This window comes from Electrona antarctica, assembly GCF_951216825.1.
Source record: "Electrona antarctica genome assembly, chromosome: 20".
Classification (NCBI taxonomy): Eukaryota; Metazoa; Chordata; class Actinopteri; order Myctophiformes; family Myctophidae; genus Electrona; species Electrona antarctica.
In genome coordinates this window covers 2,873,825-2,895,566 of record NC_136801.1, presented here as the reverse complement: position 1 = coordinate 2,895,566, position 21,742 = coordinate 2,873,825, and the positions used below count along the sequence as shown (strand labels likewise).

The 21,742-nt window shown below is 40.7% G+C and overlaps 1 protein-coding gene across 1 annotated transcript; it reads right to left on the bottom strand.

The window, feature by feature from the left end:
* Positions 1-6,547: 6,547 nt before the first annotated feature.
* Positions 6,548-20,534, bottom strand: LOC306912827 (chymotrypsin-like elastase family member 2A; the record flags this gene model as incomplete). The annotated part of the gene is made up of 8 exons (XM_079489282.1): positions 6,548-6,574; positions 7,664-7,825; positions 14,496-14,641; positions 14,746-14,882; positions 15,561-15,686; positions 16,940-17,040; positions 19,112-19,197; positions 20,501-20,534. 8 exons carry the CDS (start codon positions 20,532-20,534, stop codon positions 6,548-6,550), a joined length of 819 nt encoding a protein of 272 aa, XP_079345408.1.
* Positions 20,535-21,742: the final 1,208 nt, after the last annotated feature.

Here is a 21,742-nt window from a genome sequence, read left to right as displayed (position 1 = left end):
TTCTCCCTAAACCTTTTTTTACAAAAGTAAGTTGATAATTATGTATATTGACCAAAAAGAAAAGAAAAAAACAATTAAGATATAGGGGAGCTGAATCAGCAGAAGGAGCTGGAGCTGCTCCTGGAGGGGTCTAACACTAGAACTCCTATTCAATCGCGCAATTGGTTTTTGTTTTTTGTTCACATCTGTTCTAGATGATGTGACAGCAACACTCTTCCTGGTCTACGTGAGCTGGTGTTAGACCCCTCCAGGAGCAGCTCCAGCTCCTTCTGCAGCTTCAGCTCCCCTATATCTTTATTTTATTTTTTATATATTATTTTGGTCAATATACATAATTATCAACTTTTGTAAAAAAAAGGTTTAGGGAGAAATTATCTTTTAAGGTTATTTTCATAACCTGTTTTTTGTGACTTTGCTTGATATTTGGCCCACCTGTACTTTTCCAGCTACCAATGTTGACAAACAAAAATGTTCTTACATATCAAGGGGTCCAGTTTGTAAGTTTCTCATAAACATACATTAAATTGTTTTAATATAATTTACATTATATTACATATAAATTACAGTATATACATTTAAATATAATGTATAATTCAATAATACGTTATTCAGAAAACAAGTGGGAAATCTTTTACATCTAACCAAATCTCTCTTCTGTGGCTGCCTTCTGCCAATTTTTGGACAAAGTATACTCAACAGTACTTGACTCAAAGTAAAGATACTCCTGCTCAAATATGACTATAACTACAAAGTACAACTACAAGTATATCAATGTGACTTGTTGTGAGCTTGTAGATCTGCCATTTTGAAGTATTGAAAAATACAAATACTCAAGTATAGTAATAAAGCAAATGTTCTTCGTTACTGTCCACCACTGCGTGTTGCATTAACCAATTTTGACCTGACACTAGATTCTACAAAATGTCTTCTAAATCCAAACAGTTTTCTGAAAAACCTATGTTTCTATGTCAGTCGTTCATGTCAAGGACCCCCAGAAATGTATGTAATTGGCCTCAACCCCCACCTGAAAATATGTTGTTTCAGGGACACCCCCAAGGGCAAAGATTAGTTAAAAATGTTCGCTCTGAGAGAATATTTGTGTCGCATTTTCACGATTTTTCAAAAATAGCAGACCTACAAGCTCGTAGCGCGTCACTCGGTGGCGCGCTATGAGCTTGTAGATCTGCTATTTTTCAATAGCTAAAGTATAACATAATGCTTAGTTAAAACACCAAAAGGGGTTCCCGTACAGAATGGGTTAGACTAGTTTTTGTTTTGTGGATCGTGAAAATATTCAGTACAAGTTTTACACAGTCTTTGGCTGGTTTTAACTGTGTGCATAATAATGATTGATTTGTGCTGAGGCACCCTTCAGCTAACCTGACTCCGCCAGATGGGGCAGCAGAGAGTACACTGGGTTCCCCCCTCCTGCTCCCATCTGGGAACTCTCAGGCAGACTTGATGCTGATTGGCCAGGCCGTTTTGTGGCCGGGCATCGAGGCTGAACCCCATGGTGCTGAAGTAGGGTGACCAGATCCAAACTGTTCATTTGAGGGACAGAAGTATCGCTTGTGTGGGACAAGTGGGATGGGGGGACCCCGTCCCCCCCATCCCACTTGTCACTTGTCCCGATACTGGAGTACCGGGTTAGTAACTTACTACTTGAGTTAAATGCCTTGATGTCATATTCGACCATAGGCCTATTGGCTATCATTTATAAACTCCTTTGGTGTCTCACATTTTGTTTTAAAATCATGCTTTATTTTTATGCTATTTTAACAGGCTTAAAAACACATCTTGCAGGAAGAGACAATGAGAGAGCTTTACAACAGAAGGCCAACTATTGGGGGACTAACTATTTGAACACTGATGCAATTGCCTGCCAGTCACAATGTGGTACAGGGTCTCAATATGTGGGACGCCTGAAAAGTCTTGGAAATGAGGGACTGTCCCACGCAAAGAGGGACATCTGGTCACCCTATGCTGAAGATGTGTGCTGACTGAGCAACTAGCCGTCCGTCCCGTTCACACACCCTTTAACCTCTCTGTGAATCTTCCTGCATTGTCCCGGTGCCCAAAAACTGTTATCCACGAGTCCTCAATGACTAACAGACTCTGGCATCGCAGCTCATGAAGACTGGTGCTAAATCAACTGAGGCCGAGTGACTATACCTCAACTGTCAATAGGCCTATCTCACAGCCCGTTTTTCACGCCCACTTCCGGTAAATAGTGGTGACTTTAACATGGGCATTTACACGTTTTTTTCTCTGGAGAAGTACATTTTCTAATGTAAAAATGTGACAGACCAATATTATTATGAAGCAAACAAGATGGTAAATCAGGTCGAGCAGATAGAACAAACCTTACCTTGAGAAAACAAAAGTTGTAGACTTCTTAAATAACCTCTGTTAACATGTAGAGTCTATGGAGTGACGTCACGCTATCACCACTAACCCCGAAAGGGGGCGTATTTAGGGGGGCGGGGAAATTCTGTGAGATAGGCTTATTGTCTTATAACTTGGAATAAAAGATGTACCAAGGATTCTGTTCTGACCTCTAATGACAATTGACACCTTAAACTTTAAGGTGTCATTCACTTCCCGTGAAGTTGTCCCTTAACTCTTTGAGAGTTTCAAGGATTTCTATATAGTTTTTAGACTTCTCTATGGCAGAATGGCGTTTTTGAATGATTTATTGAAAATTCTCTGCTGTGAATGTGTGACAACGAAAGACCTTCAGAGAAAGCTTGGCTTGTCTGCTTCCAGGAAAAAAATGAACTGAGTTGATAAAATGTTTAGTTTGTGTGTTGGAAGCCATTTAAAAGAGCCTGCATTTACACTGGGTAGTGTTTCTAGGACAACAAAAAAAGTTATGCCCGGTTGAAGTTTTATTTTCTAAATAACTTTTTTTCTGCTGGGCGTACATAGCCATGCAATATCTCATTTTAAAGGGTGAGTTGTCTAGTTCAATTAAAATAAAATAAAAAGTTTCTCACATGTACCACTGTAGATATTTTGCCATCTATAAATAGCATGGTCAGTCATGATCAATCTGACCTATCCAGCTAAAAGTCCCCCTAGCTCTGAAATGGAACATCATATAAACTCAATTCTTTTTTGGGGTAAAATTAGACATTCTAACGCACATTTTGATATATACCATGTTTACATAGTCTTACCAGTACCTTGTCTATTCATGCATGTATCTCAAAAACCTGTTGTGAAGAAACAGTTTTGATAAAAAACACATCCAAGGACATTGTTTTTGATATGACTTTGTGCCCATGATATGTATCAAAATATAGACTTGAATGTATACTGTATTATAACAAAAAAATTGGGTTCTTACCATCTACCGTTACAGAGTAAATCACAGTTGAAACTCGCTTAGTCAAACCATAAACCTCAGAATAGTGAACAAAATAGCCATGACAGGTCTAACTCATTGTAAAAGCTTGTCTTTTATTTTTTATGACTAACATAATACAATTATAATAAATATTACAGAAAATAAATAGGCCTACATACAAAACAGTTGTCCCCAAACTCCCCAGTGTCCCCAAACCACTGCATTCCAGTTGTTCTTGACGGTGTGTGTGTGTGTGTGTAGGCTAAATTTAAAAAAAACAACTGAAATGAATGAATGCATCCGGTTCAGTGTCGGAGAACTCCATCGTAGTCTTGACTCTTCGTCTTCATCATCATCATCATCATCCTCCTCCTCCTCCTCATCTGATGCCAGTTCTAAATATATAAAAATAAACATTTAGCTGTAGTCAGCCCGGCCAATAGCCAGTTGGGGGGGGGGGGGGGACGTAGGCTATCTGACATCATCGTCATCATCATCATCACACGGAGACACACTAAACAATGTACAATCATGATTGTGTACAATATACAATGAATGCAATTATCATGCAAGCTCAGACGTCAATGAAACGTCATACAGATCTTATATAATACGCTACTGTTAGCTTCACTCCCCGTCCCCCCTCCGATCCTTGTAGCAAGGTCATCATAACCAACCACGCGTTGCTTCAGTAAACGATGCATGTTTGTTCTCCGTCTTTGTAGACAGTAAATAAAAAGGAGCGAACATTACTCTAAAGATCAGATCGCCTATAAGGCACGCTACAATATAAAATACTTGTACTGCCATGCGTGCATGCCTGCTACGATACATTTGTACTGCACCAACCAACCGATCAACACCAACCCCCCCTCCAACCATTAGCCAGCACCAATGCACCGACCAACACCATTAGCCAGCACCTTTGGTGCTGGCTAATGGCTGGGGGCCATCGTGGTGAGTCATTCTGGCGTCATGATCTGACTAGTAGTAGTAATTATCCAAGCATCTATTTGTAGCGATCATCTTATGATTTCTGATCACTATAGAAGGGCATTTTCTACAATAAGATTACCTCAAAACATTCCGGGTTGATCGTCTTCTTCAATGGTTTCCCGGTATAGCTCATCGGACGACGATGGGGAGACAATGAAAAAAGGAGGGAGGGAGCAGCGAGTCTCGCTGTAAGCACTGGACCAGGGCTACTCCGCCTGGAGAAGGCGACTGGGACGCGTATGGATCAATACTACTACCACAAAACTCGCTCAAATAAATAGTACTGCTTTAAACTTTTTCTGCTAGAAAATCGCTCGGGCGAGACGGCAAAACAGGCAAAGCAATGAAAACTATGAAGACTCCCTCTGCCCCCACTGTTTACAGGGGGTGGGACCAGCTTCCAATGGCAACACGTACACGTGTGTCACGTGACACGGGTTTTCTGGGTAATGTAGTTGGAATATAAGCTCAGGAATTTAAACAGCGCTTCGGAGCATATTAATATGTTTAGATTCATCAAAAACTGTGAAGACGCCAATTGGCGTCATTGATCATTTACGGAATTCTGATGAAGACGCCAATTGGCGTCTTTCATCTTCTAAGGGTTAAGGCTTCAAGGACAACTTCACCATATTTTCGACCTTGGATAAATGTAAAATCTACTCCAGAATCTACTCCGTTTGTGTCGGAGAGCTGTGGACACTTCAGAAACCCGCCTACCAGTGACATCATCGTTAGGCAGGTTATTTTCCCAAAAGTTTTCACATTTTTATATTTTTAATTAACGTGAGAACAATGGCTTCCATTAAAGGATGCTAACTTTCCAGGATTAACAATCGTGCAATTCCTATTGGTTTGGATTCCCTGTGGATGCTGTCACTGGTAGGCAGGTTTCTGAACTGTTGGATTCCCCGTGGATGCTGTCACTGGTAGGCAGGTTTCTTAACTGTTGGATTCCCTGTGGATGCTGTCACTGGTAGGCAGGTTTCTGAACTGTTGGATTCCCTGTGGATGCTGTCACTGGTAGGCAGGTTTCTGAACTGTTGGATTCCCCGTGGATGCTGTCACTGGTAGGCAGGTTTCTTAACTGTTGGATTCCCCGTGGATTCTGTCACTGGTAGGCAGGTTTCTGAACTGTTGGATTCCCTGTGGATGCTGTCACTGGTAGGAAGGTTTCTGAACTGTTGGATTCCCCGTGGATGCTGTCACTGGTAGGCAGGTTTCTGAACTGTTGGATTCCCCGTGGATGATGTCACTGGTAGGCAGGTTTCTGAACTGTTGGATTCCCCGTGGATGCTGTCACTGGTAGGCAGGTTTCTGAACTGTTGGATTCCCCGTGGATGCTGTCACTGGTAGGCAGGTTTCTGAACTGTTGGATTCCCCGTGGATGCTGTCACTGGTAGGCAGGTTTCTGAACTGTTGGATTCCCCGTGGATGCTGTCACTGGTAGGCAGGTTTCTGAACTGTTGGATTCCCCGTGGATGCTGTCACTGGTAGGCAGGTTTCTGAACTGTTGGATTCCCCGTGGATGCTGTCACTGGTAGGCAGGTTTCTGAACTGTTGGATTCCCCGTGGATGCTGTCACTGGTAGGCAGGTTTCTGAACTGTTGGATTCCCCGTGGATGATGTCACTGGTAGGCAGGTTTCTGAACTGTTGGATTCCCCGTGGATGATGTCACTGGTAGGCAGGTTTCTGAACTGTTCACAGTACTCCTCTGAGACACAGACCAAGTACCTTATTACCTTATAAGTCGTCTTAACTTAATGTATCGTAATTTTACTGAAGATGTGAGGCCGATTCTAAAAATGTCTTCTGAACAGTTTTCTGGTTATAATCTACACAACACTGATGAATGACGATAGAGCTATATAGAAGCTACTGTATATACAATTTATGTATACAATTTTTTTTCATCTGCAACACAATTCTATACAATATGTAGTCCCTGCTCCATCTCTGCCTCAGAAGACCCCGGATCTATACGACTTCTCATTTTGACTTTGAAGGAAACAACAACAACAACAACAACCATGATGTGTTTTATTTTACTTTTATTCCTTACTCTTTTTTTATTCCTCCTCAGGTGGCATTATGGTCTGAAAATAAATTGGAAAGGGGCAAATTCAGACATTCAGACTGATAATAGTGGTATTCTTTTCATGATGTGTTTTACAACATTTTACTTGTATTCCTTACTCATTTTATTCCTCCTCAGGTGGCATTACGGTCTGCAAATAAATTAGAAAGGGTCAAATTCAGACATCTGATAATAGTGGCATTATCTCGTCTCTTCTTTTTTTTTTTAACAAATGAGAAATGAGCAAGTTTAAAACATTATAGTAATTACTCAGACAGCGGTAATATAGTATAATCCAACCATATTAGACTATAATCACAATAGGCCTCATAGAATATTAGGCCTGACGTCGAAATATAAAAAAAAGTCTTCTGAAAGAATATATATTCAAAGATTTGTGCCGCATTTTCACGATTTTTCCAAAATAGCAGACCTACAAGCTCGTAGTGCGCCACTCGGTGGCGTGCTATGAGCTTGTAGATCTGCTTTTTTTCAATAGCTAAAGTATAACATAATGCTTAGTTAAAACACCAAAAGGGGTTCCCGTCTAGAATGGGTTAATCAGACGGTTTGGCCTCAGTCAACCAAGACGACGACGTTGTTAGTTTATTAGTAATAATGTATGGGTTTTTCTTCAATTGAAATGCTGAATGAATTATTTCATGGAAAATTATGAGCGCATGCATCTTTTGTAATCTCTAGATACCGAATATTGTTGCTGTCATTTGTCCAATACTGAGTTCAAAAATAGCTTGTCTACAAACCCCAAATGCCTTGCATCGTGGCAAAAGTAGGCTATGGCATTTTATTTACAAAAAAAAACGAAATATGGAGAGTCCTGCCCGACAGCAACAATGAAATTGGAATGTTCAGTTCCCAACCTCAGACTATTTAACATAATTTGATGATTAATTCAGCTAATATATATATATATAGTCAGTGATTCTCAACCTGTGGGCCAGGGACCACTGGTGGTCCGCAAGGGTATTGAAAGTACACGCTAAGATTTGAATGATCACTGACGCACACACACACATTTTCTAATGATTTAAAAAGCCTTTTGGCTGCTGTGTTAAGTGGTCAGCTGGGTGGGCCGCAAACGCTTGTGAGATTTTCAAGTAGGCCCTGGTTGGAAGAACCAATGAATTACAAATTCCTATGATGATTATCAGTCCAGTTGACTAGGAATATATTTAATGGAAGACAGCCCTAAAACGCACGATGCAACAACAAGGCTTACGTCGTAGATCCAGTCAATGAAGTAGGAGACTCGGGTGAAGACACTGGGACGGTTGACCTGGTTACACCCTCCAGCTGGACCATAGCTGACCACACCATGGACTCTCCACAGTGCATCATCACCTTCTTCAGTCTTGCAGCTCAGAGGCCCACCAGAGTCGCCCTGAGAATAAAGGAGAGTCGTGGTCACCCTCCGATTTTTCCTCCCTGGAAATGAAAACGTCTGGGTTTCCAAGGCTACCCTCCGATTGATTGACTGCATTTACATGCGGACAATATTTCTTCATTCGGAATGAAATAATTCAGATCAGAGATTTCCAATTTAACTGTTCATCTATGGATGGGAAGACAGCAGCCAAGTGGCCCTGATGAGGAGTAGCAGAGTCTGGATATAAGACCCAATAGATCGGCTATTGGACTGCAGGCCACCATTACCTAAATGGGTAAATCGTTTTACACTAGCTGGGCTACAGCTTAATAAGCATATCTTGTGTGCCACTGCTGTGATTGACCAGTCAGTCCATAAGAGATGGACTGACCGCTACAAGGGACATACAGTACAGACCAACGCCTGTCTAGATGCTTTAACATCTTAAAACTGAAGTAAAGTGGCGTCAGTACAACAAGTATTTGGCCCTGGATGGAGTCTACACAAGATTGATATACGAATGGCACTAGGACCCCCTTTCCACCCGTTGGTTCCCAATGGGAACCGGTTCAGTTCTTTTTCATTGCCCGACAGCAACAATAGTGCGGCGGATAACCAAACCAATTGTGCATTTTATGACTAAAGCATGAAACTTTCAGAATATCATCTACACACCCCAAGGTTTGATTTCAGACGTGGAACCACTTTCTGACTGACATCTGGTGACCTTGAGGAGTCATTGACCTCAAAATTGCATTTTTGCACGTTTTGCTCCATTATTTTCCACTATAATAATTATTTATGTTTGTTAAATGGAAGTTTTGTTCTAATGAATGACAACTTAAACCCCAATAGTCTACAGAAATGGTGAATCGTGTCAACTTTTATGATATAAATGTTATGACATTGTCAAAAAACATCTAGGAGAGATCTGGAACTTGTCAGAGGCTGTACACATTTTGGGCTGTCAAACCATGCTGTAAACCGCCATAGGGCCCATGTTAAACCCATAAATGTTGTTTCCTTTTATGATTAAAATGTCATCTATAGGCTAGCAGATGATTGTTTGCAAAAAGTTATATGTTGGACAATTTGAGTAATTAGCATAATGAGCAAATCAATTGCTTAATGAGCAAATTAACTGGAAATGGCTATCATTTTGCATCCATTTAACTTTGAAAGATGACTCAGAGTCAAAGTCTATGTTTGTGATATCCAGAAATGAATCTGTTATTATGGTGAAGTCATACACCCTTTCTTCATTAGCATAATTGGCATAAATTATGTAAAACATAGGTACAAATTAGGAATTAGCTATACAGTGTTATTGCTTTTAGCCAACATATCAAGGTTGTTTTAGAGTCTACATCTATATTATGTTACATAAATTAATCTCTTGCCATAACTAAATTATGAAATTGTTCCTCATTTGCATAATTTGCATAAAGTATATAATAATTCGTCTTTCGGCCTATTTTATGACATGTCTAATGTGACGGGGCAGCAGTGGCTCATGAGGTAGATCGGACGTCTTGGAATCTGAAAGCAAGGCATGATGCACACTCTGATGTCATGCATTGGCTGCGTTGGAACATTGATGAACATGTCTGTGATAAAAGCAGGCATCGAGTGTTATCAGATGCTTGTGCTTGTCCTCCTTCCTGTTAGGATGTCAATGTGATACTGTCTCCTTACTCTCCTACCCCGTGAGAAAGTACCATGCCTCTCAATACAGTTCCTGTTGGAACTTCTACAACCCATTCACAAGAAGGATGGCCATAGCTGAATGAGCCACCTGGGAAACAGAAGGTCCCAGGTTCAATTCCAGGCCCCGGCAATGTGTCGAGGTATACATAAGCAAGACCCTTAATCCCCAACTACCCCCTGACCTCAAAGGTCTGACAGCCTTGAGCAGCAATAACTAATTGAAGCAGAAAACAGAATTTTCCAATATGATTAATATAAGGTCTAATACACAAAGATAAAGACAAAGAAGATGTAGAGGCTGAAGGAAATGAGGAGAGAGATGATGAAGATAGTGGTAAAAGACCATTGAGTGTGAGGTTGTGGTTCTAAGTGAACTCACTAGTGCTCATTATGGTACCATTTTTGTCCACTCAGTCTGTGTCTCAGAGTAGGGCTGTGGACAGTTCAGAGACTTGCCTACCGGTGACATTGTCGGTAGGCAGGTTTGTTCATTTCGAACATTTAAATGTTTTAATTTGATTTTGTATTAATGTGAGAACAATGACTTCTATAATGGCTAACTTTCCAAAAATATAAAGTCTTCAGTTTACATTAGCTTGGATTCTCCATCGATGTCACTGGTAGCAAGTGTTATGCAATTTACAATTTAGGCATTTAGCAGACGCTCTTAATCCAGAGCGATTTACATTAAGCAAGAACAAAAAGCATGGGAATACATCACATATGTAAAATGCATTTATCGCGAAACATGCGTAAGCTAAGAACGTGACTAGAACATATCTATATAATGACACTATACATATAAACTATAACTAGAACATATCTATAAAATCACACCCGTGTGAACTGAGTGGTGTAAGGTCTGTCTGACGTAATGAAATCATGTCTGATGTAATGAAATCACACCCGAGTGTGATTTCATTACCTGGCTTTGTTTGTGCAGAAAAAATGAGCATGGTTGCTATGTTCACCCTGTTCACCCGGGTGTGATTTCATTACGTCATTACAACAGGGTGAACATAGCAACCATGCTCATTTTTTCTGCACAAAAAAGCCAGTTGTAGGAGTGGTTTACACCACTCAATAATGACACTATACATATAAACTATACATATATGCTATACTATGCTGTACATATATACTATGAAGTGCTATGACTACATACAATGCACTTATTGTGCTGTCTACATGACATGCTATAAGTCTGTTTCAAATGCTATATAAGTCTAAGAAGTGCTGTCTAAGGGGGGTAGGGTAAGTGCTATGGGCCATGATGGAGTCTGAAAAGGTGGGTTTTCAGACTACGGCGGAAGATCGGGAGTGATGCTGCAGTTCTGATTGCAACGGGAAGTGCATTCCACAGTTTTGGGGCCAGAAGGGAGAAGAGTTTGGGAAGTGTGGAGCGTTGTCCCGGCGTTTTTAGTGAGGGTACTTCCAGCTTCCCTGCGTTGGCTGATCTGAGTGCGCGGGAGGGTTTGTAGGGTTCAATCATGCTGGCAAGATATGGGGGAGCCATACCTTTGGTTGCTTTAAATGCCAACATCAGAGTTTTGTATTCTGTGCGGGCAGCGACCGGGAGCCAGTGCAGGGAGCGGAGCAGGGGGGAGACATGTGAGAATTTTGGCTGGTTGAAGACCAAGCGAGCTGCGGCATTTTGGATCAGTTGGAGAGGCTTCAGTGCACATGCCGGTAGGCCAGTAAGGAGAGAGTTACAATAGTCAAGTTTTGACAGGACTGTTGTCTGGATTAGGAGCTGGGATGATTCCTGGGTGAGGAACGGTCTAATTCGTCGTATGTTATAGAGTGTGAACCTACAGGATCGAGTGACAGCTGTGATGTGAGTTTTGAACGAGAGCTGACTGTCCAGGACAACACCAAGGTTCCTGGCTGTTGGGACAGACCTTACCAGGGCGTTGTCTACGGAAATAGTTAGCTCCCACATCGGGCAGGACTTAGCTGGGAAGAAGAGAAGCTCAGTCTTGTCGGGGTTCAGCTTGAGGTGGTTGGAGGACATCCACTGTGAGATGTCAGCCAGGCAAGCAGTGATGCGCTCTTCCACCTGGGTGGCAGAGGGGGGGAAGGATAGAAACAGTTGTGTGTCATCGGCATAACAGTGATAGGATATATTGTGAGCAGAGATGATAGTGCCAATGGATTTAGTGTACAGTGAGAAAAGGAGGGGACCAAGTACAGATCCCTGTGGGACCCCAGTTTGGAGGGTTCGGGGGGATGATAACAGACCTTTCCAGGATACCTGGTAGGTCCGGTCGGTGAGGTAAGAGGAGAACCACTTTAGTGCCGCCCCGCCGATGCCTAGATCCGCTAGGGTGTCTAGGAGCAGCTGGTGGTTCACTGTGTCAAATGCTGCTGATAGGTCTAGGAGAATCAGGACTGCAGAGTGGGAAGCAGCCTGGGCAGCATGTAGTGCTTCTGTGACTGCCAGCAGGGCAGTTTCTGTGGAGTGGGCCTTTTTGAATCCGGACTGGTTGGGATCCAGCAGGTTGTTATGTGAGAGATGGAGAGAGAGCTGGTTGGAGACAACACGTTCAATGCTTTTTGATAGAAATGAAAGGAGTGATACCGGTCTGTAGTTCTTGACATCTGAGGGGTCAAGGGTTGGTTTCTTGAGGAGTGGTGTTACTCTGGCTGACTTGAGGGCAGATGGGACGCGGCCTGAGGTTACTGAGGTGTTGATGATGGAGGTGATGAAGGGGAGCAGATCAGGTGCGATGGTCTGGAAGATTGGAGACGGGACAGGGTCGAGAGGACAGGTGGTAGGTCTAGTGGAAGTCACTAGTTGTAGGACCTCGTCTGGGGAAAGAGGAGAGAAGGAGGACATGCATGGTATGTTGGGGTTAGTGTTGGTTGAGTCAGATGCCACTTTATGGGGGAGGGGGGGGAAGGAGCTGCTGATATCGTCAACCTTCTTCTCGAAGTAGTTGACAAAAACATCAGCAGTGAAGGATGAAGGTTGAGTGGGGGGAGGGGGCTTAAGGAGGGAGGAGAAAGTGGAGAAGAGCTTCCTTGGGTTAGAAGTACAGGATTGGATTTTGGTGTGGTAGAAAGAGGTTTTAGCAGTGGTTAGTGAGAGGGAGAAGGCAGAGAGGAGTGAGTGAAAGTGGGATAGGTCATCAGGTAGCTTTGTCTTGCGCCACTTCCTTTCGGCTGCCCTTAGAGGTGTTCGTTCAGATCTGAGAGTTTCAGATAACCTGGGAGCCGGTGGACAGAAATGGTACCATATTATCTCCCAACATCTCCTTAAATTCCTGCCACCTGAGTATCCAACAGTTACTTCCCCAAAACATATGAACCCTGAACGCTCGCCATATACTGCCCCCAAAACCAAAATCATGAGATGAATAGGGCGCGTACAGTAGCATTGGCAGCCATTTTCGGGTTCCATCGTTCCAGACCCCATTGTTTTTTTCCCATAGAGATTTCTACGAATATTTATATAAAAAATGAATAAGCCTATAGAATCAAGCCATCCAGGACCCTACTGAATCATGACGATAAAACATTTGCTTCTGTGATTTCTTTTTAAATATGTAATTATCTAATATACTATTAGCCTTTATAATAGCATTTGTTTTGAGGTTTTTTCATTTGTTTTTCACAGAATTTATGGTCATTAATTACCAGGATCCTGGATGGCTTGATTACATAGGCTTAGAATGATTGATATATATATTGTTTGGAAATGTTTGGAAATGTGAAAAATTAATGGGGTCTGGATGGATGGAACCAGAAAATGAATGGAGTCTGGATTACAATTTACAATTTAGGCATTTAGCAGACGCTCTTAATCCAGAGCGATGGAACCAGAAAATGACCACCACTGCTATGCCCTATAGCACCTTTGAATATACTGTAACGATATTCATTGGATATGAAAACCAAACAAACTCATCAATCAAGTCTTTCTGTATTTTTTTCTTCCATAACTTCATTAAAAACCAATACAATAATGTTAAAATAACGACAACTATCTCTTCTGTGGTTCTTGTAATTTTTTACTTCTCGCTGCCAAAAGCTCCTGTGCAGCTTTCTTGGCTTTGACCATCTCCACCAATTCCTTATACCTCTTCATACAGTCCTTTTTGTAGCTGTGTGAAGAGCTGCATCTTTATTTTATTGGGCTAGCACTGTAGAAAGTGTCATGCTTTAGTCGTAAAATGCACAATACCTTCCATATGAGCTTAACGGCTCTCCTAGATGTTTTTAATGTTATTACAATGTCATAGCATTTATATCATAAAGGTTGACATGCTTCACCATCTCTGTAGACTATTGGGGTTTAAGTTGTCATTCATTAGAACAAAACTTCCATTTAACAAACATAAATAATTATTATAGTGGAAAATAATGGAGCAAAACGTGCAAAAATGCAATTCTGAGGTCAATGACCCCTCAATGTCACCAGATGTCAGTCAGAAAGTGGTTCCACGTCTGAAATCAAACCTTGGGGTGTGTAGATGATATTCTGAAAGTTTCATGCTTTAGTCATAAAATGCACAATACCTTCCATATATGAGCTTAACCGCCGCACTACAATGAAATTGGAATGTTCAGTTCCCAAACCCCACTGACTCATGAGCTCTGGCTCATGGACTAAGAACCAAAAATAACTGAACCGGAAAAGGTGTCACAGTCATGAAATCACATCTGAAATGTGGTCCTCAACGGGGACCTACCACTGGTCACAGACAAAATAAGTCTGAGAGAGAAGGATGAGGCTGTCAGGGCACGGTGTCAGGCACCTGGAACTAGAGGCACGCTACCGGGCACTATAGCCAACCCAGGGTAAAGCCAAGGGGAAGAAGCGCGCCACCTACGTAGATGCACGGCGGCATGACAGCTTAGCTAACAACACTGTAGAGCCTCAAGATCGTGATGTAGGATAGGCACTCTCGCATCACATCACATCACATCACACTGCAGAGAGCCTCTCAGTGCTGGAGATTTGTGCTCCAGTTACCTGGCAGCCTGAGGTGACTCCATCCCCTCCAGCACACACCATGGACTCCAGGGCAAGGCTTCCCCACCAGTCACCCCGTGAACAAATGGAGTGCTCTACCACATTCAGTGGAGCCACTTGCAGCTTGTCTGGTGAACCGTTTTCACCTAAAAAACAAACAAAAAACATTTAGACTTCTCCCCAATTTGTGTCTTTGAGTAAGACACTGAACAACTGCTCCTAATAGAAGGGTTAAATGCAGAATACATACCGCCGAGCAGCCCCCAGCCAGTGACGTAACAAGTGAAATTGTTGGGCAGCGTTTGTTCGACATACGGTAGGGTGGCCAGTTCCACAAAGCCGTTGTCATATACAGCGTCGGCCAGTTTCAGCAGAGCAATGTCGTTTCTGTGACGAAAATGTAGAAGAATACTTGTCATCTTACTGAAGAACAAACAAGTTTAGTTGGTAACCGGAACACTGGGCACCAAGGAAGAGTGGGCGCCTTGATTTTAAATTGTCTATTTATTAAATATTAAAAAATTAAAATACTTGGAAAATGGTCTTAAATAATGTAAAGTAGTCCTATACATGCCATACTTGAACATTTAACCCATTTTGGGCGGGAACCCCTTTTGGTGTTTTAAACATTGTTATAATTTAGCCATTGAAAAATGGCAGATCTACAAGCTCATAGCGCGCCACCGAGTGGCGCACTACGAGCTTGTAGGTCTGCTATTTTTTTTAAATCGTAAAAATGTGGTGCAAATCTTTGAATATATATTCTTTCAAAGTGAATGTCGGGTCTAATGGGTTAACAATTAAGGCCTAAAATTGCTACAAAACCTGTATATCCAGACATTTGGGCACCCGGAGGTGAAGGGTAAAATTATAAGCCAATTCAACATCGAGGTGCCCACGCTTTCTTGGTGCCCACTCTTCCTGTATCCCTTTTAGTCTTTTCAAAACATGAGCCATTGCACTGTGAGCTGAAATGTTAGAAATTATTTTAAATTCTGATTGGTATAGTTTACCGTCTACAGTTCCTAATCAATATTGTAGGTTTAGTGACTTGATAATCTTTACCCGTTGCCAACGTAGCCTGTCCAGCCCGGATGGATAATAACTTGTTCCACGTGGACTATCTGCTCCGTGCCGCCGTCTTTGTAGAGGTCATGCTCTCCGAGCACCACGCGGTACTTACCATCCACGCTGTCAATAACACAAAGATATAAAACACAGATTAGGATACAATATACAAGTTGGATTATAGGCTCTTCAACCCATTTTGACCTGAGATCAGATTCTAAAAAAATGTCTTCTACATCCTGACAGTTTTCTGAAAAAGCTATGTTTCTATGTCAGTCTTCGATTTTTCATAAATAGCAGATCTACAAGCTCATAGCGCGCCACCGAGTGGCGCGCTATGAGCTTGTAGATCTGCTATTTTTCAATAGCTAAAGCATAACATAATGCTAACACCAAAAGCCCAAAATGGGTTAGAAAAGGTTTATTTTCAGTTTTCACATATTCAGTTAAAGGAGAATTCCATACTAGAAGGCTTTCTTACCTTTCTTTGTAGTTGTTACGTCCCCACCAAAGAGGTCCAGGTGTTATTTTGTGCAAAAGTGCATTATTGGCTATTTCCCCAACCATAAGCCCTCAATGGGGGTTGGGTTGTTGTGCTAATTCGCTTATTTCCATCGAAATAAGTAGTAAAGTGTGCCGCTTGGGATACTATTTACATTATGATGAGAGGATATATACAAAAAATATAGATTTTTGAGCGATGGAAATAAGCGAATTAGCACAACACCCCATAGCCCCATTCAATTAAATGCAATTCAATGCAATTCATTGAGGGCTTATGGTAGGGGAAATAGCCAATAATGCGCTTTTGCACAAAACAACACCTGGACCTTTTTGATGGGGACGTAACAACTACAAATACAGGTAAGAAAGCCTTCTACCATGAAATTCTCCTTTAAGCCATAAACGGAATGATTATTTACACATTTTACACAATGAATTTAGTATTGAAATAACAATTCCTTAACAAAAAATAAATACAATAATTAATAATCCAAAACCCCCCTCACCCATTCACCCACTCACCCTTCCCAGTTCCCACAAACATACATGTGTGTGAAAAATCTACACACTGGTAAAGCATATTCCAATTAGTAATAAAATAAGGGTACAAATATAGAATTAAAGAAAGATAACAAAACTAGAGAACTTAACCCATTTTGGGCGGGAACCCCTTTTGGTGTTAGCATTATGTTATGCTTTAGCTATTGAAAAATAGCAGATCTACAAGATCATAGCGCGCCACTTACTAGCTTGTAGGTCTGCTATTGTTGCAAAAGCGAAGAACGACTGACATAGAAACATAGCTTTTTCAGACATAAATCTAACTTCTCTACAAAGTCTAAGTCTAAAGTCGAACAGTGAGAGTCCTGTACCTGACACAGTGTGCTGCGGTCAGGATGTGGGAGGACTCAACAAGGGTGCCTCCGCAGATGTGGTAGTAGTCATCCTCACCATCGCTTTCTTGGAGAGAAACCTACAAAATATCAAAACAATATGGAGGCAGATGACACTCGGCTCATTCATTCATTTCATTGATTCATTTATTTTGTGGGTTTCTAAAGACTCCATTTTACAATTACACTTTACACTTTACCATACTACATTCCAAGATATTAAAGGACCACTTCACCACTTTTCAACCTATCTTCATATAATAGGTCCTCACTAATAATCATGATAAAATGGCACAATTTTGTTCTACTCAGTCTGTGTCTCATGGGAGGGCTGTGGGCAGTTCAGAAACCGTCTTCCAGTGACGACATCATTAGGCAGATTTTTTTTTAAACAAGATTTTTTTTACAAAAATGTTTAGATTTTCATTATCGTGAGAACGATGGCTTCCATTTTCGCATTGCAACTTTTCAGGACTAGAAATCCTGCAGTTTCTATTAGCTTGTATTCCCCCATCGATGATGTCACTGGAAGACGGTTTCTGAACTGCCCACAGCCCTCCTATGAGACACAGACAGAGTAGAACGTTTTTCATGATTATTAGTGAGGACCTATTATATGAAGATAGGTTGAAAAGTGCTGAAGTGGTCCTTTAAAGCTCAGATTTATGTAAAGTGTCATCTCCCCCAAGCTTGAGATATACAATTTGACAACAATAAAAACTGCTTTCTTGTAACATACATTCAGATTTTCATAATCATCCAACTCAAAGAAATCAAATGGACATTTTTACTGACAAATTACCACTCATGTCATCATAAATGGGGAAGTACAATGAAACATTAACTGATATTACTGTATGTTTCATTTTTCAAGACGCTAAGGTACAGCCCTGCAGAGCCTATAAGGCTAATAGATTAATGTGTTGCAAAACAGCAAAAAAATACAAAGCAAAGCTAATGATGAAAAAAGCTATTCAAAGCAATGTGAAGCAATTACTGTCATGGTTTGAGTCTCCCCCTGTCTGCATTTCCACTTCGGCCACTCCCTCATCCCATTCCACACTTCAGTCCCAATTACACACCTGGTTCCACACTCATCAGCCCAGCCCATTACAAACCTGTGAACACTACTGCAATCAACCCACCACCTATAAGACTGGACTCATTGCACACACACCTTGTCGGATCATACTTTCATGTCATGTTGTTGTACCTGGGAGCTCTTGCCTTGTTCCTTGTTCCTGGACTATGCTTTGAAGCTGCTGGTAATTTGCTTGTACCTCTTTGTTTTTGGACTGCTTAGTTTCTGCCAGTAGTTTGTATAAGTTTGCCATTTTTCTGCATTATTTAATAAATGCTTTGATTACACTCTGCTTTGCTGGTCATTACTCTGCACTTGGGTTCAATACATTTTTGCCACCGTGACAATTACAAAAAATACATAATTTTACCACAGTAAAAAAATCATAAGCGGTAAGCACATTGCATTCAATTCAATATGGTACAGCACACATAAAGCAGTGTTCTTGGCCAACTGTGATGTGAACTTAAAGGACAACTTTAGTTTTTTTCAACCAAGGTTCATGTTTTAGGTTTTTATTAGAGAAACTAAAAGATGAGTGTTGTTTTTATTTTTTTATTTGCTGCTTTCTTTCGTTTTAGGGATTTTAGCTGTTTTTGACAGGGGGGCGGGGGCATTCGAGCATGGGGCTAAATATGTATTTTTTGTATTTGTATTATTTACTATAGTCCTAATAAACCCCAGGAAATTACATCTGGCCACAACAAAAATCACAGGATGTACTGAATGTGAAGGTAGCCTACTGGGGGGAAGCCACACTGTGTGTCATAGGCTCAATGTCAGTTTGACACATTCAGTAGATCCCGTGATCTTTTGTGGCCAGATGAAATTTCCTGGGGTTTATTAGGACTATAGTAAATAATTAAAAAAGAAATCGCTATAAAACAGCTAAAATCCATAAAACGAAAGAAAGCAGCAAATGAAAAAAAAAATAACACTCATCTTTTACTTTCTCTAATAACATCCTAAAACATGAACCTTGGTTGAAAAAAACTTGTCCTTTAATGGATAATAAAGAATTCCAAGCAAATCAGTACAGTAGTGAAATGTGTGGAGGCCTATATTTTTACCTGGTATTTCCAGGAATGGGGTTCAGCCTCGGTGCCTCCGACCACCTTGTCGTTGTGGCTGAAGGGTGCCTCAGCACGAATCAGTCCTTATGCACACAGAGCAGTTAGTACAGTTAGTACAGTAGCAGTTAGTACACAGTGAGGACATGCAGTTGTAACTATCCTTATAACCCCTTTTGACCTGAGATCAGATTCTAAAAATGTCTTCTACATCCTGACCGTTTTCTGAAAAAGCTATGTTTCTATGTCAGTCGTTCTTCGATTTAAAAAAAATAGCAGACCTACAAGCTCGTAGCGCGCCACTCGGTGGCGCGCTATGAGCTTGTAGATCTGCTATTTTTCAATAGCTAAAGCATAACGTAATGCTAACACCAAAAGGGGTTCCCGCCCAAAATGGGTTAAATACAGTGGTGGGAAGTATAAGTAAAATGTACTCATGTATAATTTTGAGGTATTTTACTTTACTTGAATAATAATAATGTTGTATTTTTACTCCACTACAATTATTTGAAAACTTTAGTTACTAATTACTTGGACTGTACTGTAGACATTTGATTATTATTACAAAACATACTTTAACTTCTACAAGCTCACAACACATCGCATGCGTGTGCATGTGTTTGTTGATTGGCTACTTTCAAAGGATTTTTTATACATTTTGAAAACTTGTGAAATGAGAAATTTCCAAATAATGAGTATTTTTACTTTTGAAACTTAAAGGATATTTACTACTTTAGTACTATTTACTACTTCCGTACTTTTACTATTTCTAGATTTTCTACAATATGGTAGATACTTTTACTTAAAGGACGACTTCGCACATTTTCAACCTATCTTAATTGGTCCTCATTAATGCTCATTAAAAGATGGCACCATTTTTGTCTACTCAGTCCTCAGTGCCTCAGACGAGGGCTGTGTAGTAGACACAGTTCTGAAACACACCTACCAGTGACATCATCGATGTCGATATTTCCAAGCAAATGGAAACAGCCAGCTTTCTATTCCTGGAAAGTTAGCCATGCTATATAATAGAAGCTATTGTTCTTATACTTAATCTTGTTTGAAATGACCAAAAGTGAAATGACCCCATAGCACTACCGACCATGTCCATTAAACGCACTCTGGACGGGAACCCCTTTTGGTGTTTTAACTATAAGCATTATGTTATACTTTAGCTATTGAAAAATAGCAGATCTACAAGCTCATAGCGCGCCACCGAGTGGCGCGCTATGAGCTTGTAGGTCTGCTATTTTTGAAAGATCGACGTCAGACCTAAATGGGTTAAGTAAATAAACGTTTTACTTCTTCCATCACTGCCAAAATAAAACTGCAAGAAAGAATTAAAATAATAATCCAAACTCATCGTTGTGCCCCTTCTGTAAGACTTACCGATGCAACACAAGAGAGCTATGAGTCGTATCATCTTGGATGGGGAAGTGACCAGATACTGTACGTTGGTTGTGATATATACCATCTTGTGGTGAGTGACGCAACAATTTGGCTACATGCCAATGTCAATGTACGAAACGCCGTGTCAAAGACATCTTTTCTTAGTGCTGACTAATTCTCAGTCTCATAAAGTTTAATAACATTAAATTGAGGTATATGTGTTTTCATCATTGAGAAACTTAAAAACTGGAACCTAACATGTAAACAGTTAGTCTTTATCTAATTTAGGCCTGACGTCGGAAAAAAAAAAGTTCGCTCTGAAAGAATATATACCTATTCAAAGATTTGTGCCGCATTTTTAAGATTTTTCAAAAATGGCAGAGCTACAAGTTCATAGCGCGCCACTCGGTGGCGCGCTATGAACTTGTAGATCTGCTATTTTTCAATAGCTAAAGTATAACGGAATGCTTGAAACACCAAAAGGGGTTCCCGCCCAAAATGGGTTATTTATTTTTTGTTTTGTCATTGCGGTAGCTGATAACGACACAGGTGGGTCAAACGTTAAGCAACGTCAGCAGAGCAGGTGTGTAAAATAAACCTAAATGTCCTCACTGATAGCAGTGTACTATATAAACCTACTACTAAATAAACCTAAATGTCCTCACTGATAGCAGTGTACTATATAAACCTACTACTAAATAAACCTAAATGTCCTCACTGATAGTGTACTATAGACGGCTCAACAGCTGCAGTTCTTCTTGGAGAAAGACATGGTTCTGCAGTTCACATGGCCGCAGATAAGACAAAACAAAGTGTACGAATAATCTAACGTTTGACGATTCATTTACCTCCCGATACCATTCAGATACCTAGGATGCCGATTCGATTTATATTGTGAGCCTTTAATATATTGTGACTTTTCTCCCAAGTTACCTTGCTCTTATTGTACTAGAACCTTTTTAAACAATACTAAACAATATAAACCATGTAAAGTTCAATCATACTTAGAACATTTTAAAGCAATTCTAAACAAGTAGACCATGAAAAGTACAACCATGCACTTCAATGCAGCCAGATAAACTCACTCAGTCAGTCTTTTTTTTAATTTTTTATCCCACGATTTTGTAACCCATTTTTCACCCCTGTGTCAATTATCTAATGTGATCCTGGGCTCTACACACCCTCCGCCAACCTAGTCCCCATATATGGGGGACATGGGGAGAGCAACGGACTTGAACTCAT